Source organism: Terrapene carolina, unplaced genomic scaffold (genome assembly GCF_002925995.2).
Source record: "Terrapene carolina triunguis isolate 2854851 unplaced genomic scaffold, T_m_triunguis-2.0 Scaffold103, whole genome shotgun sequence".
NCBI lineage: Eukaryota > Metazoa > Chordata > Testudines > Emydidae > Terrapene > Terrapene triunguis.
Window position 1 is genome coordinate 3253632 of NW_020664454.1, and position 18831 is coordinate 3272462.

Sequence of the window (18831 nt, forward strand, 5' to 3'; positions counted from 1 at the left end):
CAAACATCACAAATGAAGAATGCGCTTTACCAAGTTCCAACAGTAATAGAAAAAAGGGTGTCTTCCCTGTCATGTACTCCAATTAATATGCCAGCAGAATGAAGCTAGACCAATCCTTTCACCGGCTGTACCAACTCATACTGATCCCCTGAGCGGTGCCCACTCATGTAGAATTTTGTTCCTAGGCACTAGACTGAGACCACCATCAGATTGCAATGACTTCAGGTCACTGCTGATCTCAGCTACATTGAGCTGGACTCCAGGGGATGACCTAGAGGTGAAAAGCCCCATATCCCATTACCAGTCCCCTCAGCCAGTCAATTCCCTGAGCTTGGGCCACTGTTTTCTTTCTTTTGTGCCTCCAATTTACAGTCCTTTCTAGAACACAAGTGATCCAGCTCCCCGGGGATGCTGAAAGCAGCTGCTGGGTCAGCAGTTCAAAGCAATATTTTATGTCATCATTTCATATGTGACACAGTAGTATTTAAATTACCCAGCCAAGCAGGTGCTGGAACATCTGCATATCTGGATAGTTTCTAGTACGAATTGTGATCATTTTGTAGTTGGGAATCACTTTCAGACCCATTCTGACAATGAATAAGGGAAATCTGGGATTTATTTCACACCCCAGCAGCAGTGATTATCGGCCCATCCCTGCTTCCACTGAAATCAGTGGGAGCTTTGCTATTGACTTTAATTAGGGTCAGGCCTTGCCTTTCTGTTAGTTAGTCACTCATTGGAAGCCTGCCACACAATCCATGTGTATGTGTGAGAGAAACAAAGAATGTGCTGGAGTTTAGTCGGTTGCACTTGGATAACTAATGTAAACTCTCTAGGTGAAATCCTGATCCACCTGAAGTTAATGACAACCCTTCCATAGACTTCAGTTGAGTGAGGATTTTACCCTCTCTCCTGTCTTTGATGTCTTTCATGCAAGTCTCTAGTAAACTAGCATCACACCAGAAATGTAGTTTCAGTAAATGATCATTTTAAAATATACCTCACTTTTAAAAACTCCTCCATGGAGCTGATTTCAAGGCTAATGGACTTTGTTTCTCAAATAAACTGTTTGAGATCCCAAATGGTTGAGGGGGCAACTTCCTATCAGTGCAGGCAGGAGCAGCCCTAGCTAGATGGAAAATGTATTCCACACCCCACCCACACTCCTGCAGCCGAGTCAAAAAAAAAAAACCCCAAACCTCCCAGCCTCCCAGTTAGAGCAAGGCGGGGGAATAGGGGGTGGGGGGAAGAATGGCACAGCAGTATGCTGCTCTTTGGAAGCTGGCTCACTTGCCCCGTGGAACTGGCCCTGTATGCAGGGATGATGGAAAATGTGCAATGCAGTAGAACTGCAATGGAGAGTAAGCTGGGCAGGGAGTGGAACTCACCAGAGTGCAATACACAACACCTATCCCTAGGAAAACAGTAGAGATGGTTGAAAAAAAATTTCCCCACAGCAAATTATAACTTTTTGGCAAAAGAATCAAAAACTGAAAAATTTCAGCCAAGAACTGAAAAATGTCGGCTGAAAAATTTGGTCTGTAAACATTTCCATTCAGAACTACTGCCGTGGTGCTTCATAGGAATGTTAATTCTGGTGCCTCATGCACTCATTCTCCTTTGCGGGTCAGGCTTCCAGACTATATTTCCCATGATGCACCACAGACACTCCTCTTGCTGAGCCACTGCAGTGTAACATGGAATTCCCTATCTGCAGTGCATCATGGGAGAGGTCTGATGTAAAAACCTGGCTCATAGAAGAGAATAGAGGAATGGGGCACCTGAACCACAGCTCCCATGAGGCACTGCAGCAACATTTTCATTTTTTGGACAAACGTTTTCAGTTTTGGGGTGTTCAATTTTTCAAACTGAAAAGTCAAAATTTTCCACAGAAAGCAGATGCTCTTTGCAAAAAATTGCCTTTTGTTGAAAACTCAATTTTCTTTGAAAAAAAAATTCGAGAGACAATTTTCAGCCAGCTCTGGTAAACAGAAGAGCAGTGCATAATTCTTTATTTATGTCAGGATTTTAAAGTTCTGACAATTTGATCTTATTAGCACATGTGATCATCTGAAATTACATGCGAGGATGTATTTGTAAGGCCTGATCCTGTGAGGTGTAAGTATCTTTAACTTCCATTAGCACTTCACAAGAGCAAGATCCTACTAGTGTTACAGTAGTTACTAGATGGAAAGGCATACAATAAATGTACGATATGCAGTATTTGAGGAGAATGTACAGCTCCAGTTAATACAATCTTGGATGAGCTTAAATTTTTGCAAAATGCAACAAGCAAGTCTAATGTATCCTTGGCAGTCTCATTTTACTTCTTGGAAATATCACTTACAATACAGGAACATGAACCAGATCCTCAGCTGGAGTAAATCTGTATGGCTCTTTTGAAGTTTATGGAGTTTATACCACTTTACACCAGCTGAGATTCTGGCCCATAGAATTTGCCATGCCAAATCAGATATTTGGCATCCAGTTTTATTTACTACAAAGAGGGGAGTTCCCTTCTGTTTTTTGTTGTGTAAAATAGGGACCAGGCAAAACATCTGGAAATATGAAATGTAACAGGCTTTTAAAAAACAGCTGCAGTCTTGTCTTGAAGCAAAGCGAAACAGAGAAACGTATTTCAAAAGTGTGATTATATACTTCTAAGAGAGCAATGGGTAATGCTGCAAAAAATACAAGTTACCGGGGTACATTTGGTTAATTCTAACCACATGTGTTGGGAGGGCCATCTGAGTCTGACTGTAATTTTTTGCATTGTGACAAAAAGATGCATATTGGATTCAACACATTTTATTCAATAATCCTTTTTTGTTGTTGTTGCAAGAAACAAGCTGATGACCAGTTAGGAAATTCGATAAGACCACCGGGTTAATTCAGCCCTTCCTGATATGTATCAGATACCAACAAATTCTATCATTGCATACCTCAAACTACAGATTAGCATCCATATTAGAAACCGATAAAAGAAACCATTCTAACCACTTTGTTTTGTAGTGCAGCGGAACCGTACCAGAACAGAGGCTATGATGCTTATGTTTAATCCTTAACTAGACTCCATATTTCTTTCACACCAAACCATCTGTATTTCAGTCCCAGAGAGGGGTTGATATTGCAAGGGAAAAGAAATTATATGTAGGATCACAAATATACCACTTCATGTTAATAACATAAATTTTAGAAATGGACCTTGGAATCCTGTAGTATAATAGAAACAAAGCTAAATAGGAAAAGGTCTCATATTTTGGTAATGTCACTTGCAGTTAGGTGGTATGTTCCTGCAAGGATCTAACAACCCTTTCAATTTACTTCTGTCGGCTTTGGATCAGGCCTTAAATACCCTCAACTTTGTCCATGGGAATTGAAGGCACCCAGCAACAACTAAAAAACACTCGGTAGTGTGTAAAATCAGTTAAACTCTCCCATATTATTTGTACAATCACATTCTTTTTCTCTTTTGGATCTTACATTTTTATACTAGTAGAACTCTGACTGTAATAATGATAATTCTTATTATGCATGTGTCTATAGAATCTGGATCAGTGTCTGTTTATCTGTATATACGCAGATACTAATTCGCACACACACTTGCAAAATTCTACTCACCTGGTGAGTTTTTATGATAATTTTGGAAGACTGACATATCCTTATGAACAGTAGTACTTTTACATCTGCAATTGCTAGCTATAGCTCTTAATAATGTTTGTCCACATCAGTATTGGCTCTTGACCTATAGGATTTGTAATAGATGCTACACAGCACTATAAACTACCACTTTAAGCTTTCTTAATGAAACCAGAACAGTAAAAGCCAGTATTGCTCAGATAACCGGCTATATAGATATGGGGAATTGTTATACCCCATAAAGTTTCTTATGCCAATTCATGTTATACTCCTGGGGACATTCCGTGCCAAAAAATTAAAAATTCTGTGCCAAAAAATTAAAAATTATACACACAATATTTTAAAATTCTGCAAATTTTATTTGTCAAAATAACACTACACAATCATGGCACTTTCAATTATTTTGGTAATTTATTTCAAAATACCTGTCAGCAAGTATGTCTGTAACAATACAAGACGCACACAAAAATTCCCCCAGGAGTAGAGAGTTAAAGAAACCCCTATGACAACTCAGTTCCTGTTTCTCTACCCCCTATCCCCCTAGAGCCTAGCGGGGGGGAGGAGGGAGACAGACACCCAGAACCCCTCCCCCCTGAGAGCCCACCTTCGGGGCCCACTCAGCCAATACACCGCATCCCCTCCCCCTCAGAGTGCAGCCGCAGTGTCCCCCCGGCCCAGATACTCACACCCCCTCCCTCCCAGAGCCCAGCCACATGGCCCCCACCCCCAGACCAGACACCCACCCCTCCCCAGAGCCCAGGGATCCAGAGGGAGACATAGCCTGATGCTGTGTCCCTGGCTTGCATGGAGTTTCCTATGCACCGGCTAGGGGGACCAGACAGCACGTGTGAAAAATCGGGGAAAGAGGGTGGGGGGTAATAGGAGCCTATATAAGAAAAAGACCCAAAAATTGGGACTATTCCTATAAAATTGGGACATCTGGTCACCCTAGCACCGCCCTCTCCTTCCCTCAGGGCATGCTGGAAACTGCAGCTGCCAGGAACCCTCTAGCTGCCTCTCCCGCCCCCCAGCGGTGTCTTCTATGTGCAAGCTGGGCTCTGCCAAGTCCAGTGGCCTCTAGTGGTAGCCAGCAGCACTGCAGCCCATTTCTGTGGAGAAAAGGAAATTCTGCATACACAATGTTAATGTCTACAAAATTCTGCATTACGCAGTGGCGCAGAATCCCCACCAGAGTAATGTTGAAAACACTGTTTAAGTGAACACTTCAGAAGCTGAATGCTTGTTCTTTCTTTAAACTTCCTTACTAAAACCATATCTGAACCATACAATGTTAAGGTTCAGCACTGCACACTGCATGTGTGAGATATTTATAATAATATAGTATTATCTATCCGCACACCGTGCCTTTCATGATAGATGAAATTAATAGCACAAAATGATGTGTTTCACCCATAAATTTCAGCAGATGTTTGAGTTTTGGTTGATTTATTACATGTCTAGCTTGGGTTTTAACTGTACTCATTGTGGCTGCCCATGGTTTATTTAATAATGCTTTACAGAGATGTTTTATGGCTTTATTGCAGTTTGAAGGGTGCAACAAGGCATTCTCTAGGCTTGAAAACCTTAAGATTCACCTGAGGAGTCATACTGGAGAGAAACCTTACCTATGTCAGCACCCTGGCTGCCAGAAAGCTTTCAGTAACTCCAGTGATCGGGCAAAGCACCAGCGCACACACCTGGATACTGTAAGCATTACCTTATTTCATATTATGGCTTGCACAGAGAGTTTAAACAGGCTTTGTACAGGATCTGCATTGAAACTGGCATATGGCAGCTTCCATTTCATGAAAATGTCTGAATAATAAGAGGTGAAGGAAGAGTTGCTTTGATTTTTAGCTGCTTGTATTGATTTAAATAATGGAGGATTTGCTCATTTAACCACTGAGGGCCAAATTCTATTACCCTTACTCAAACCGAGGAATACCATACTTTGGTATTCCTCGGAATACTCCTGGAGTAAGGTGTTGCTCACCTTGAGGAACAGCATGTATAATAAGATACTCCTCTGTGTGAATAAACGGGGCAGAATCAAGGCTTGAAAAATTGTTGCTGTAAGAAATTCAATAGTTTTCTTGCTTATTTTGACAAAGTCTGATCTAAGTGACCACAGGACCATGACAAACACCTTAAGAGAAAATAAATTAATGGACACAATTTTGTAAACCCCACCCTCCCAAAAGGCAAGAATACATCAACCATGTGTGATGTGTTAATAGTGCTAATGATTAACTGCATTGAAAATGAATTATAAGTACCAAGTTCTTCTCGCACATAGACATGGTAGACCTCGTCTCTAATGTTCTGCTCTTAATGCATGCACAGCACATGGGGCCTGCTCCAAACCCTACTGATGTTAGTAGGAGTCTTTCCATTGACTTCCGTGATAGGCTTTGGATCAGGCCCTTGGAGAATATGCCAGGAGAGCAGAATATCTGCAGTGTGATTCTCAGAAGTGGAGTTTTACCAAAGTGTATCTGCAGTGGGTGAACCTGTGGAAGAAGACACATGATGTGCCTTTCTCCTTGATACATAATAAAAAGGCCATGTTAGCTGGCCTCTGTCAAGGATGTTTGGGGTTTCTGCAGGGCTGGCTCCAGGCACCAGCTAAGGAAGCAGGTGCTTTGGGCAGCCAATACAAAGGGGCGGCACTCCGTCCGCTAGTGGGGCGGCTCGTCCGGGTCTTCAGCGGGAATTCGGCAGCGGGTCCCTCAGTCCCTCTCTTCCTCTTTGAGCTGCCCCCAAAGTGCCGCCGAAGAGGAAGAGTGGGAGTGAAGGACCCACCGCCGAACCGCCGCCGAAGAATGGAGTGGCGCGATTGAGCTGCCGCCGAAGTGCCGTGGATTGGCCTTTTTTTTTCTTTGTTTTTCCTCCGCCACTCGGGGCAGCAGAAAACCTGGAGCCAGCCCTGGGTTTCTGATGTATTACCCATTCATCAGGGGGTTTTTTTAAGTAGCCATTCTAAAAATTTTAATTTGGGCTGAAGCTGCCCTAAACCCTGATACGATTATTTCGCCAATTTTAAGGCAAAGGAAGCAAACAGACATCATAGGCCAATTAAGTCCTCAGCCTAGAGCTTGTGAAGAATAACAGCAAGAGTCATTCCTTTGTCTTTTTCAAAGAGGTGAATATATAGTTTAACATTTGGCCGAGTGTTTATGGGGCAGAACTTTTGAGTTTAATTGATATTTACTTTTTAAGCAGCTACACATTTCAGACAGTGCAGCATTAAGGAATGCGTAATGTACATTATGCCTTGCAAAAACAAACAAGTAAGAGAAGCGAGTCAGTCACATTTTCCAAACCCAAGCACACTTACAATAACAATGTTTTATTTATTTGAAAGTCAACCTGAAATATTTGAATTTGTAATTAGTTCTAAAATGTGTCTCTTTTGAAACTGAATATACTGTACGGGATACACATTTTTGAAGTTTAACTGCTTGAAGTTAATATAAAAACATATATATAAGCTTGACTCGCAAATGGAATATCATTTAGTAGAGCTTTTGTACAATTGTATAGTACACTGAACAAAATAACCCAGAGTTCTTGTGTCTGTTGATCTATGTGATATTGCAAAAAAATCTCTAAACTTAGCTCTCTTTTCTTCTCCTTGTCTCTCTGTTTCTTTAACCTCTGAAATGCTCGTACAGCAGCACAAAGGTACAGTAATAATTTTTGACTAACTTTCCAAAGTGTCTGGAACTGTTATTCACACTTCCCTGCTACAGGTTCTTTGAAATTCTCACTATATTCATATTCTGCCGAAACTAACAATCATTTGCCTGCTTCATTTAAGACCTGTGGTTTTTATTTAGTGTGTTGCCTGTTTTAGAATGTCAGTGTAAACAATTAATGATGCATGTATGGTTTTACTGTAAAGACTGGATGTAATATTAGCCCACAGGACCCAGAGACCCCTTTAAAAACTGAGTACATATCAAAGGACTGTGTGAATGTCTAAGCAAAAAGATTTAGGCTATTAAAGATGGGCATTTTTCTGATCTAGTTTCCCCATCACTAATAGCGATACCATGGCTAGAAAAATATTCTGCTGGTTCTTCTATTAAGGAATTTGTTAAAGGTTTCCATAGTCCTTCCTCACATGTCTGTTCTCTGTGTATTCTAAAGACTCTCAATAAATCTACTTTCCTATGTAAGTTTCTGAGTAGGTATTGTGATAGCCTTTAAGGCTTTGAGTTGGTGAATGATCCTATTATTCCTTTGGAAATTTCCTCTTGATATAAGGAACAGGGTTATTTATCCTCTGGAGGTACCTAGAAAGAAAAAAGGATTTACATGGATGCTTATTTCGTATGGAGCGCATTTGGTATTGATTTAAAACTCCGCATGTAGGTCAATCCATCGTTTATCTTCTCAGAAAGGAGAATATGTAAATAATTACAGTGACCTGTTAGACTAGGTTGGTTTGATTAAATAACTGAAATTACTAGGTCATATTTCCCACGGTGAAAGCAGAATTAGGGAAGTTATCTGTGCTGCAATTAGGAAGGGGTGTCATCACTCTTCCAGTGCTGCTGAAATTCATTTTATCTGTACCAAGCCAGAGCTACTGGGCTTTATCCAAATGATAAAGCAGAACCACAGCATGGGAATGCAGCTCCTGACTACAGAATCACAACTCCATCACTTTTCTCCGCACGTGACCCCTTCTGTGCAAACCAAGGGGGCAAATGGCACCCCTATATTTCCATTCTGCTGGGAGCCCCAATCCCACTCCTCCCTTGCTGCCTTTACATAAGGCTTTAATGGTGCAATTGGACTTGTGTGCACTTTGCACTGCAGGTGAAAGTGACCATGTCAGAATGCTTTCTATGAAAAGAGAAGAGATTCAAATGTGTGACTCTGATGTCAGCCCTTGAAGGTGATCAAAGCACAAAGGTGAGAGGCCAAACCAAACCTCCTGGGAGGGCACTAAAAGAACTTACTGGCCCATGTACTGAGGCCCCTCTGGCATAGTACATTGGCATGATGGGTGGGCAGGGAAGCAAGCTCCAAAAAGCCACAGGAAAAAAACAGCAAAATTAGGCTCTGGTTAGAGGCTTTGTGAGGCTTGGCATGAAGCGATCATTTGTTACCACCTGAGTGTGACCAAGTACCTTGGGAATAACACATTCATTTAGGATTTCCCCAACAGTTTAAAGGTTGCCTTTTGTTGTCAGGGCCCAGAGGTGGTGCCACAGCCAAATTAGGCATTTGGTCAGGCTTGCATTAGCTGGGGCTTACCATGAGGGCCCTGCAGCTGTTCTGTTGTAATAGGAAGGAGCTTTGATACCCTCCAGATAGAGAGGAGTGTTCTTCCTACAGGTAGGAGAAGTATCTTTCTACCACGTGAAAGGAATCCATTGGAACTGCTCAGCTAAACTAGGCTGTTCTTGCCACTTGAAGATCTTCATGTTGTGCCATCGCGGAGAGGTAACCTCTGGCAGATACTATTCACAGTTGGAAAGGGCTTTCCCTGGCAAGGTCAACAATGCTGAGTTTTTCTGTATTTGTTGATTTGTTGTAATGTTTGTGTTTAGTGTTATTTGTATGAGTATAAATTGTGTAAATAAAGCATTTGTGTTATTTAAAACAGGAACAGGAAGAATGTGTGAAAGCAGTCCAGTGTTAATGCCCTTAGTTTTTGCTTTGCAACATATGTGACACTGTCTGTGTAAAACCAGTAGGAAGTCAGAATCAGGAACCACTTTTTTTCTTCTTTTTTTTTGTAATGATACTTAAAGATCTTTGCAATACTGTGTCACATACTGAGTGGATTGTATACAAAGTAAATACCTCTCCAAAGAGGCAAAAAGGTACTATTTTTGTACTTGCAAAAGGTGGAAATACTATAATGTTCTCAAAACCCAACTATTTATTTCTCATTATGATTTAATTCAGTCCAGTAATCAATCCCCAAAAGTGTAAGAGTACAGATGTGTTAAGTGCTCTCAGGATTTGGACTGACTTCAGAATATGAGCTGTCATTGCTGTTCTGTGTGCGCCACAGCTGGCCCACAGCCAGACTTGTTATACACAGAAGTATTTGCAAAACTAGAGGTTGCAAGCTGAGCAAACAGCTTGGGGTTTTACAATATGTTTTCACATAAATTATAGTCTCCAGCTATTTTGTATTCTAATTGTTGAACTCGGGCTTCATATTATAAAGGTAGGTGCCTATAAAAGCTGAAATCCTTCCCTTTCTTTTTCTTTTCCATGCATTTACAGAAACCATATGCCTGTCAAATTCCCGGGTGCTCCAAACGCTACACGGATCCAAGTTCCCTGCGCAAACATGTGAAAGCTCATTCTGCCAAAGAACAACAGGTGCGTAAGAAGGTAAGGCCATCGATCAAAACTGTGGCATGCTCAAATGAACACTTACTGAAATTTCATCAATATGTTTGGTTTTAATTGGTCTGTGATTTATGTTTTTTCAAATCAGGATTTCACTGTGCTGTTGCTAGGTGAAAATTGAACTTCAGTTCAGTTTCCTGATGGTTTTTCACTGTTGCCAGTCAGACTTCCATTTTCTTGTTGCAGTGATTATCAATGCTATTTTCCCCCCCCTTGCAGAGCGGTTTGCTCTGCACTATTAAACCAGGCCCTTCTTTCAAATTCCCTCCTGTTCATCCTTCTGACATATGACTCCAAATTCTGCTCTCATTCACACCCAAATCAAATGGGTCGCTTAGTTTAGCAGCTCATTTAAAATATGGGTGAATCCCACACCTGAATAATTTATAAATGTCAGGGAAAATGTGATATTTTAGTAGGTTAGAAAAAACACCCTCTATAGACCATTGGGCCTGTGTTTTAAACACATTTATAGATCATTTCAAACCCACATTGCTCATTATGTATTTACTAGTATTCCATCCAGCCAAATATTATATGAAAAAACCCATGGGTTTCTATGGGTTCAATCCTGAATTCGTTGTTATTTTTGTTGTTATTGGAATAGGACCTGAAGGTTCCAGGCAAAGATCAGGGCCCTGTTATAGTAAGGCATTGTTCTATAGTTAATGAAAGGATGGTGGCTGCCCCCAAAGAGCTTACAGTTTAAGTATATGAGAGGAGATAGCATGTGGATACAATAGACGAGGGGATGTGGGGGATTATAAGATAACAATGAGGCAATTGTGATTAGCATAATAAGCAGCAGTCACACCACACCAGCTGCCTAGTCATTGTTCAGAATTTTGTAGGCATCACAGCAAGGTGAGGTTTAAGGATGATGGAGCGGATGGGAGGTGACAATACAACAGGACACAAGAGTGGATACACGTAGGGAGCAGCTAGTGGTGAAGAGCCTCAAAGGTAAGGACCAGAAGCTTGTACTTAATGGAACGGAGTGCAGGAGCCAGTGGAGGGACTCAAAGAGAGAGGCGACAATATCACAATGGAGGTTATTTTAGCAGTAGAATTTCGAAGGGACCATGGAGGAGCAAGATGGGTGTCAAGAAGGCCAGAGAGAAAGCGATTGCAGTAGTCTGGATAGGAGATGATAAGTGCCTAGATAAATGTTCATGGTTTGGACAGAGAAAGGGACAGAATTGGTCATGGCATGGAGGAGAAAGAGGCAAAAGCTTTGGAAATGGCCTAGGTGTACATGTCTAGGAGAGGCCAGAGTCAGGGTTATGGGCCACAGTGATAGGGTGTCCTTATCTGGTAGAACTCCCAGTGAAGTTCTGAATTCAGCGTGGGTTTTGCCTGACAAGTGATACCCAAATGCTCTGGTCTCCCTCTTCTTGTAGAGAGGCTGGGAACAGACCAATAACAAGAAGTAAAGGCAGCAGGGACAGGAGATGAAGTAACAGCAGCAGCCCATGATACCACCAATAGCTCCCTACATGGGGTTTCAAATCTACAGTTCCAAGGGTTCTGGTGTAAGAGGTGATGGAGAAGGAAGGCAGTGGAGCCAGGAGGAAGATGGCTTTCTGTGGCATCATCCCGCATGACCCTCTTGGGCATTTGCAGTGCAAAATAGCCCTGTCAGCACTTTATTATGTGGAAACACCCTCTTACTCCATACCCATCTCTCCCGTGGGAGTAGCTGAAGCTGACTGCTGGAGGGGTTGTCATCACAGATTGTGTGCTAGTGGAATGACTCTCATGTGTAGTCTTTCCTCTTCTCCTGGAATTCTGTGGTTTTGCCTCTAGCTACTTTGGAGTGCTTTATGCGCACCATTTTTTATAGTGGCCTGTAACAGCGTATCAAGTTCTAGGATCCTGAATAGAGATACAGAGCTCTTCTACTGACTCACGCCAATGTGAGGACCCTACAGAGAGATGCAGTTATTTCTGCTGATTTACCCTGGCAGCCAGATCACATGGGACTTATCTCCAAACTTGAAGTATTAAAAGGTTTAAGAGCCCAGGAGTTTCCAATCCCCTCTTTGGATTTTCCCCACGAAGGATGTGATTTCCTAGTAGTCAGAACTTCGTGATTGGGCCATAAGGCCCCACCCTGCAAACACTTGTGTACATCTTTAACTCTAGGCATGGGCGCAGTCCCTTTGACTCCAAGTATATACGTGGGTGTTTATAGGATTGTGATCTATGTTTATGCAGATCTTGGAGCAATTCAGAATTTTTATTAAAAAGACTTCTAAAGATAGCAGCAGATTTAAAATGTATTTTGATCAGACTTCTATGAAAATGAGGTAAAGCATGTATCATCAATAAAGAACTAATAAGCAAAATAAATATTTCACTTAAACATATTGGAGGGGGGGAATGTGCAACTGAAAGTATAGTTCAATGTTTCTAAAACTGACTCCAGTCTCTTCCCATCTCCAATCTGAAACAGGAAGAATGAGCAAATGGCTGTTTTTACTTGCTTCATCATTTGCAGTTTATGACTCAGCAAAGGCAGATCCATTGTTATCTATGTTTGCTGAATTCTAAGTAAAAGTGACTTAGCCAAGAAAGAAAAATTAACAGGCTGCTCTGCCCACACGTTTGACACATCCAACCAATAAGCACAATCTTTGATTTTTTGAAAAATGTTCTGAGCAGAGATTTACATCAGAGGAGTCCTGAATATTTAGTCCATAACTTAGGGGAGGTTTGTTAGATCTTTCTCAATTTTTTTTTAGGAGAACAAAATCTAGGATGCTAGTGGTTAATTTAGTAGTAGTTAAAGTTTTACTGGCTTCAGCTGCAGATTGTTATCCAAAATGCTAGATATTTATCTTAAAAAAAAAACAAATGCCTGGATAACAGAACCCTAAATAGGTTTGCCTGGACCTTCCATTTAGAATAACTAATCCCAGGGGAGATTGGTATGCAAAACTGTAAACTTCAAAACAATAACTATTAATGGCCACAGAATACGATGGCTATTTGTGTAATGTGAGCACTATATTATGACAAACATTTGGCAACATAAGCATGTTTGAAGGAGAATTAGAAATCCTTTTCTTTCTTAATTCTCCCCTCCTGCTGTTTTTAATATGATCGACGTTGTGGTTTTCAGAGCATGCTACAGACACTTTTGCCAGAGCATTAATTTACATGGAGACCAGCTGACACATCAGTGATACCTCTTACACATTACCGACATTGCCTTATTTCGCCAGTTTTAATCTGATAAGCACAAACACTTTTCTTTCCCTATCAAAAGTCTTTCCAAGTGTCACAGTTTCAAAAACAATGCAAACCTTTTGCCAAAGAACCCAAAACACTACAGAGAGCTAGAAATATGTAGTTAAATTATGCCATAAAATTGAAGAAACATAGGGTACTTTGTTTCTGAACCAAAATGCTGTTGGTGTAAGATTAGCACTTAACTTGTGTGCTTAAGAAAACCCAATGACCTCTAATTAGAAATACTTAGTACCGGGTATATCCTCAATTACACTAAGTTCCTAAGAATGACATTTTGTTCCTTCCTTCTATACATAGGCTATAACCAAACAGACATATGAATTCAATTAGCTACAGTTTGGTTTACTTTGAAATAAGATCTCTTTGTTTTATCCTCCTCTTGCAGCTACATTCATGTACTGATATTGAACAAGATGTACTAAGTGAATGCTTAGCTATACAGCAACTCCACACATCTTCACAACACATTTTGGATGGGAAGTGTGGTAGATCTATAGGTCACCATGACCTAATAGCAGGTAAGAATAATTCCAGTAAATATGATGTTATATGTGTCATTTTAAATAAGGATTATTAAAGAGCTTGGGCCACTGTGGAAAAACAGCCCATTATGTTTAAGATTGTAAAAACCAGAATGTAGGTTACAAATGAGGTTAAAAATGTATAGTGCATTATTTCACCATTATATCGCAGGTTACCAATTATAAATTTTTCAGAGATGCTGAGCACCATTGCTCTCTTTAATTTTATATGAAGTTGTGGGTCTTCAGCATCTTTGAAAATCATGCTCAATCTCTTTAAGTTTGTGTTGGTCTCAGCAGCACACAAATGCACAAGCTATGTTAAAGCACAACAGGAATCCTAACAAAGACAGAAATTCACAGATAAACTTACTGTTCTGCTCACAAACAGATATCCCACATTAAATATATCCCTTTTTTGGCAGTGGAGATATAGGTGTTATCTGGAGTGCAGGAGTTGCTTCCATTACAAAAATATCCCTGCTGCCTCTTCATGGGTGAGCTGCCAGAGGGGTGAGGTTGTGGCTTTGTGCATGCCAAACGGGGGAAATTTTACCAATGGAAACTTAGGTACCTACAGGGCTGGTCTGAGCAGGGGTTTGGGGGAATCTAAATTTTGGGTTTAGCCTCCTAAAGTGGAAGTTCGTCACCTTGATCTAGTGCTTACTGTTTTTTGTTTTTAAATGATGAAAACAGATTAGCCCTGACACTTCTACATTCCCCTTCCCAGCCGGTCACAGTAGGCCCCTGGCCTCTGATTTTCACTCATGTCATATTGGATTCTTGTGTCACTATTAGGTATGAAGGTGATGATGACTACTGCTATGATACGTTATCAATGGACCTGATACCATTCTTCTTTTGATGCTGCAGTACTACAGAGTAAATACTGTGGCAGTTAGTAGCATAAGATTTTCCAGATTGGATCAGACCTATGGTCCATCTAGTCCAGTAGTCTGTCCCCATAAGTGACCATCACCAGATGCTTCAGAGGAACGTGCAAGACACCCTGCAATAGGCAAATGTTGGATAATCTTCCCCCATCCTACTTAGATTGTAAGCGCCTCAGTGCCAGGACAGTCTCTTTGTTCTGTGTTGTACAGCACCTAGCACAATAGGGGCCTGGTCCAGAGACTCCTGCTTCAATACAAATAATAATAATCCCTAATAATTAGAGATTGACTTAAACTTGAAACATGAAGTTTTATATCACTTTTTTATTAACTTTATTATGTTATAACTCTGGATGTTCTTCTTGTCCATATGAATGTCCAGTCTTGCTTTGAATCTTAAGTTCTTGGTCTCAGCAACATCCTGTGGCAGTGAGTTCCAGTGTTCATGTTTTCTGAAATAATTTCTTTTTATCAATTTTGAATTTGCCAGCATTCAATTTCAGTAAATGCCCCTTTTTTTCCTGTTACAAGAGAGTGGGAACAAAAGCATCTACCTTCTCTAGACCATTCACTTTATATACTGTTACAAGGCCCCCTTGTATTTGCCTCTTTTCTAAGGTAACAGTCCCAATCTTTTTGATCTTTCTTCACAAGAGTTTTTCTAGGCCCCTAATCACTCTTGTCACCTGGCTCTGAATCCCCTATATGTCCTTTTTGAGATGGGGTGACCAGTACTTCACAGAGCATTCCAGATGAGGCCAGCCCATTGATTTATATAATGGCATTATAATATTTTCCATATTATTCTCCATCCTGTTCCTTATACATCCTAGCATCTTTTTTGACCACAGATGCACATTAGAAATGGAAGAGATGTATTACATCATTTTGCATCCATCACCTTGTATGGTCTGGATAGAATCTCCAGAAAAAGGATGTAATAGACATTAATTTGCTGTTTTCATTCTGTATTTGCTTAAATAGCTATCCACATAAATACCAGTTATGGATAGACTGTCCATGGTCCTTTAGGCATGCACAGAGGGATGGGGGGCTATGGACTCCAGGCATAAGAGCTGAGGCCAATTTGCAGTCCATGTAGTGGGGGGCATCGTGGGTTTCTCAAGTTGGGTTTCTAAAAGTGAGCCACTCAAAAGTAGAATAGGTCAGTTCTGAAATTGTGCATCTAAGGCTTGGTCTATATTAGAAAACTTGCCCTGTGTTAAAATCAATCTAGTTATGTGGGTGCAAACCCTTAACACAGACATATTTAAATCAATTTAGATTAATATAGCATTAACTTAAGTCACTTTAAGCATGACTTAAACTGATTCAAGTGAAATTTAAACCAGTTTAAGTGCATCTATATAAGATGTTTGCACTGGTGTCATTGATCGATTTTAAACCGATCTAGTTACATTGGTGCACATTTTCTAATATAGTTAAACCCTAAATGATTTTGTTCACAGACAGACACGGAGTCCATGGTGAACTGGGGTTACAATACAAGAATTCCTGGCGCTGAGTTCCTCAGACATCACAAGGGGTCCTAGTGTCCCTTGCGTGCTTTGTTAGAGCAACTCTGAGAAGCATCTGAATCTACAAAAATCTTCAGCTTTTTACCAGTCCAGGTCTTCAAAAAAAGATAGTATCCTGGTTGACACCTTCTATAACCACTTTTACCCTATTGTAAATTAAAATAGCTGAATTATAACTCCCTGAGAATAAGATGTAATAGGAAAGGATAGTGACTTTTAATGCTCATGATGTTATTGGGATTCTGTGATGACACACAGAATGCTCTCGAGTATTGTTACATACCTTCATTCAGTGTGGCAGGAAGATGTAGGAACTATAGGAATGTGGAGGAATCATTTTAACTTTATCACCTGGGCTCTTCAAACTCATGAGGGCGCTAGCAGCACCTCCAGGATCGGCTTCTTGGTCGGTGCCATTAGCTGAGAGCCTTGTGTGGATTTCCCCAACCGCTTCAACTCTTCTGTGAAGAAACTGAAGGATCATTTATGTCTCCGCAGGATGGATTGCAGTGAATAGTGCCAGGACCAGTCTAAGATCCCAAAGGTCCTCAGTAAAACAAAATGTGTTAGAAAACAGGGAGAAAATTGAGCTCACAGATAAATGGTACGGAGACCATACCTCGCTTCTGAGCCTGAAGCCTGAGACACCCCTCCCACCACAACCTTGCCCAGCTTGGCCCCACCCCTTCTGATGTTACAGAAGAAAGAACAGAGAATAGGATGCTCATATTTCTCCAAGCTGTTAAAGCCTCATCCCTTTCTCCCTGACACACGACATTTCAGGTCAACCCTGGTGTTTGATCCTCCAGAAGGCTGCTGCTGGCTCTCCCCTCACAGTGTCAGACTTTGATATTTTTTGGTGTCTAAATGGAAGCTCAGCTCATTTGGAAACCTGGCTTTATGCAGCTCTGAGTCACAGTCTTAGAAGTAAAATTGCTCTAGTTCAGGAGTAGGCAACCTATGGCGCGCATGCCGAAGGTGGCATGCGAGCTGATTTTCAGTGGCACTCACACTGCCCGGGTCCTGGCCACTGGTCCAGGGGGCTCTGCATTTTAATTTAATTTTAAAAGAAGCTTCTTAAACATTTTAAAAACCTTATTTACTTTACGTACAACAATAGTTTAGTTATATATTATAGACTTAGAGAAAGAGACCTTCTAAAAACATTAACATGTAGTACTGGCACGCGAAACCTTAAATTAGAGTGAATAAATGAAGACTCGGCACACCACTTCTGAAAGGTTGCCGACCCCTGCTCTAGTTCATGAATATCCCGTGTTTCTCAATAATGCCAATCCGTCCCCAATATGATTTCTTGGCTGACTATATCTAATCTGTCACTGGGGTATTTTTAAAATCTAGTTTTAGTAAATCTCTTCCTATACTTCCACCAGGTCACATTACTCCATATGAGACCCCATCACATATTCCATATGAGAAAGAGACAGAGGAAATAAATCAAGGTGGAGAGACTATTTTACAGTGAAACAGAAGTTACCTCATATTACCTGCCCCACTATTCCAGTGGCAAAAATGATCCATCATCATTTAGAGCATATATACTATAATGCTGAACATTACAGAATCAAAGTAAAAGGATATTCACACAGTCGCCTATAGTTTGTAATGATATGTTCACTCTTTCAAATAAGCAACAGTAATATTTCAGGACAAATCAGGCTACGGCATGGTATATAGTATACCACATGGACAAATATATAATGTCCTTTTCATTCCACTTGAAAATGCTCATGTATTTTTTCAAAGAAACCACAATATTAATGTGCAGAGCCCTGGGCCTCTGGGATTACTTGAATTACTGGGGATTTTTTTCCCCAAGTTAAAGCTGCAGCATATTTTAAGTATGTCAGAGATGAAAGCCAACAATGCAGAAATGAAATGTTTAAAAAGTTCCCATCCCCTGTGTCCAACTTCAAAGCAGGCTTGTGCTTAGGCCAATGGCAGATATTACGGGGAAAGAATGCTCTGTGGCATGAGGAGGAATCCACAGTACGCAGCTGCTCAGACCTCGTTCCTTTTTATTTCCATTGCTAGATTGCTTCACTGTTGCCTAATTTAAACCTCAAATATGCCACAGAGATTGTTGGAGGAAGAGCACTATAGCCAGAGACTGAGCATCATCTATGGCAAGGGAAGCTTTAAATGCTGCTTCTATCTCCATTCAAGTCCTATCTGGGCTTGCATTTTTATTATTGATTTTTGCTCTTACTTGGCACACGTCGTGAAAAGGCACTAATCACAGATGCTCAGAGCACTGGTTTGGGAACAGATGTTAAGGCTAAAGGTTAAATCATTTAAAATGTTGATTGATGACATGTATTTATAAACTGAAGTGGCTAATGTGTTAAGAGGCCTGAGATGCACAGTCCCAAACTGGATCGCGACAGCAGGCATCAGTAATTTATAAGGCTTTCATGCAACTCTCTGCAGCTAGGAGACAGTTCTCCGTTTAAAAAAAAAAAACTGGAAGAAAAATTTTACAAACATTGAGAAAAGACGAAATTGCAGCCTTTTGGGAGATTTGCCATGGTCACAGAGTTTTTCATACATATAGATTTTCTAGGAGAGACAATGAAATTTTGC

The 18831-nt window shown here is 40.7% G+C and overlaps 1 protein-coding gene across 1 annotated transcript in view; it reads left to right on the top strand.

Moving 5' to 3' along the window:
* The window catches only part of LOC113406540 (zinc finger protein GLIS1-like), a 270442-nt gene that overhangs the window by 213617 nt on the left and 37994 nt on the right, over window positions 1-18831 (top strand). Inside the window, 3 exon segments of the mRNA XM_026651816.1 lie at window positions 5184-5345; window positions 9892-10002; window positions 13661-13793. Coding sequence (XP_026507601.1) covers window positions 5184-5345; window positions 9892-10002; window positions 13661-13793 — 406 coding nt within the window.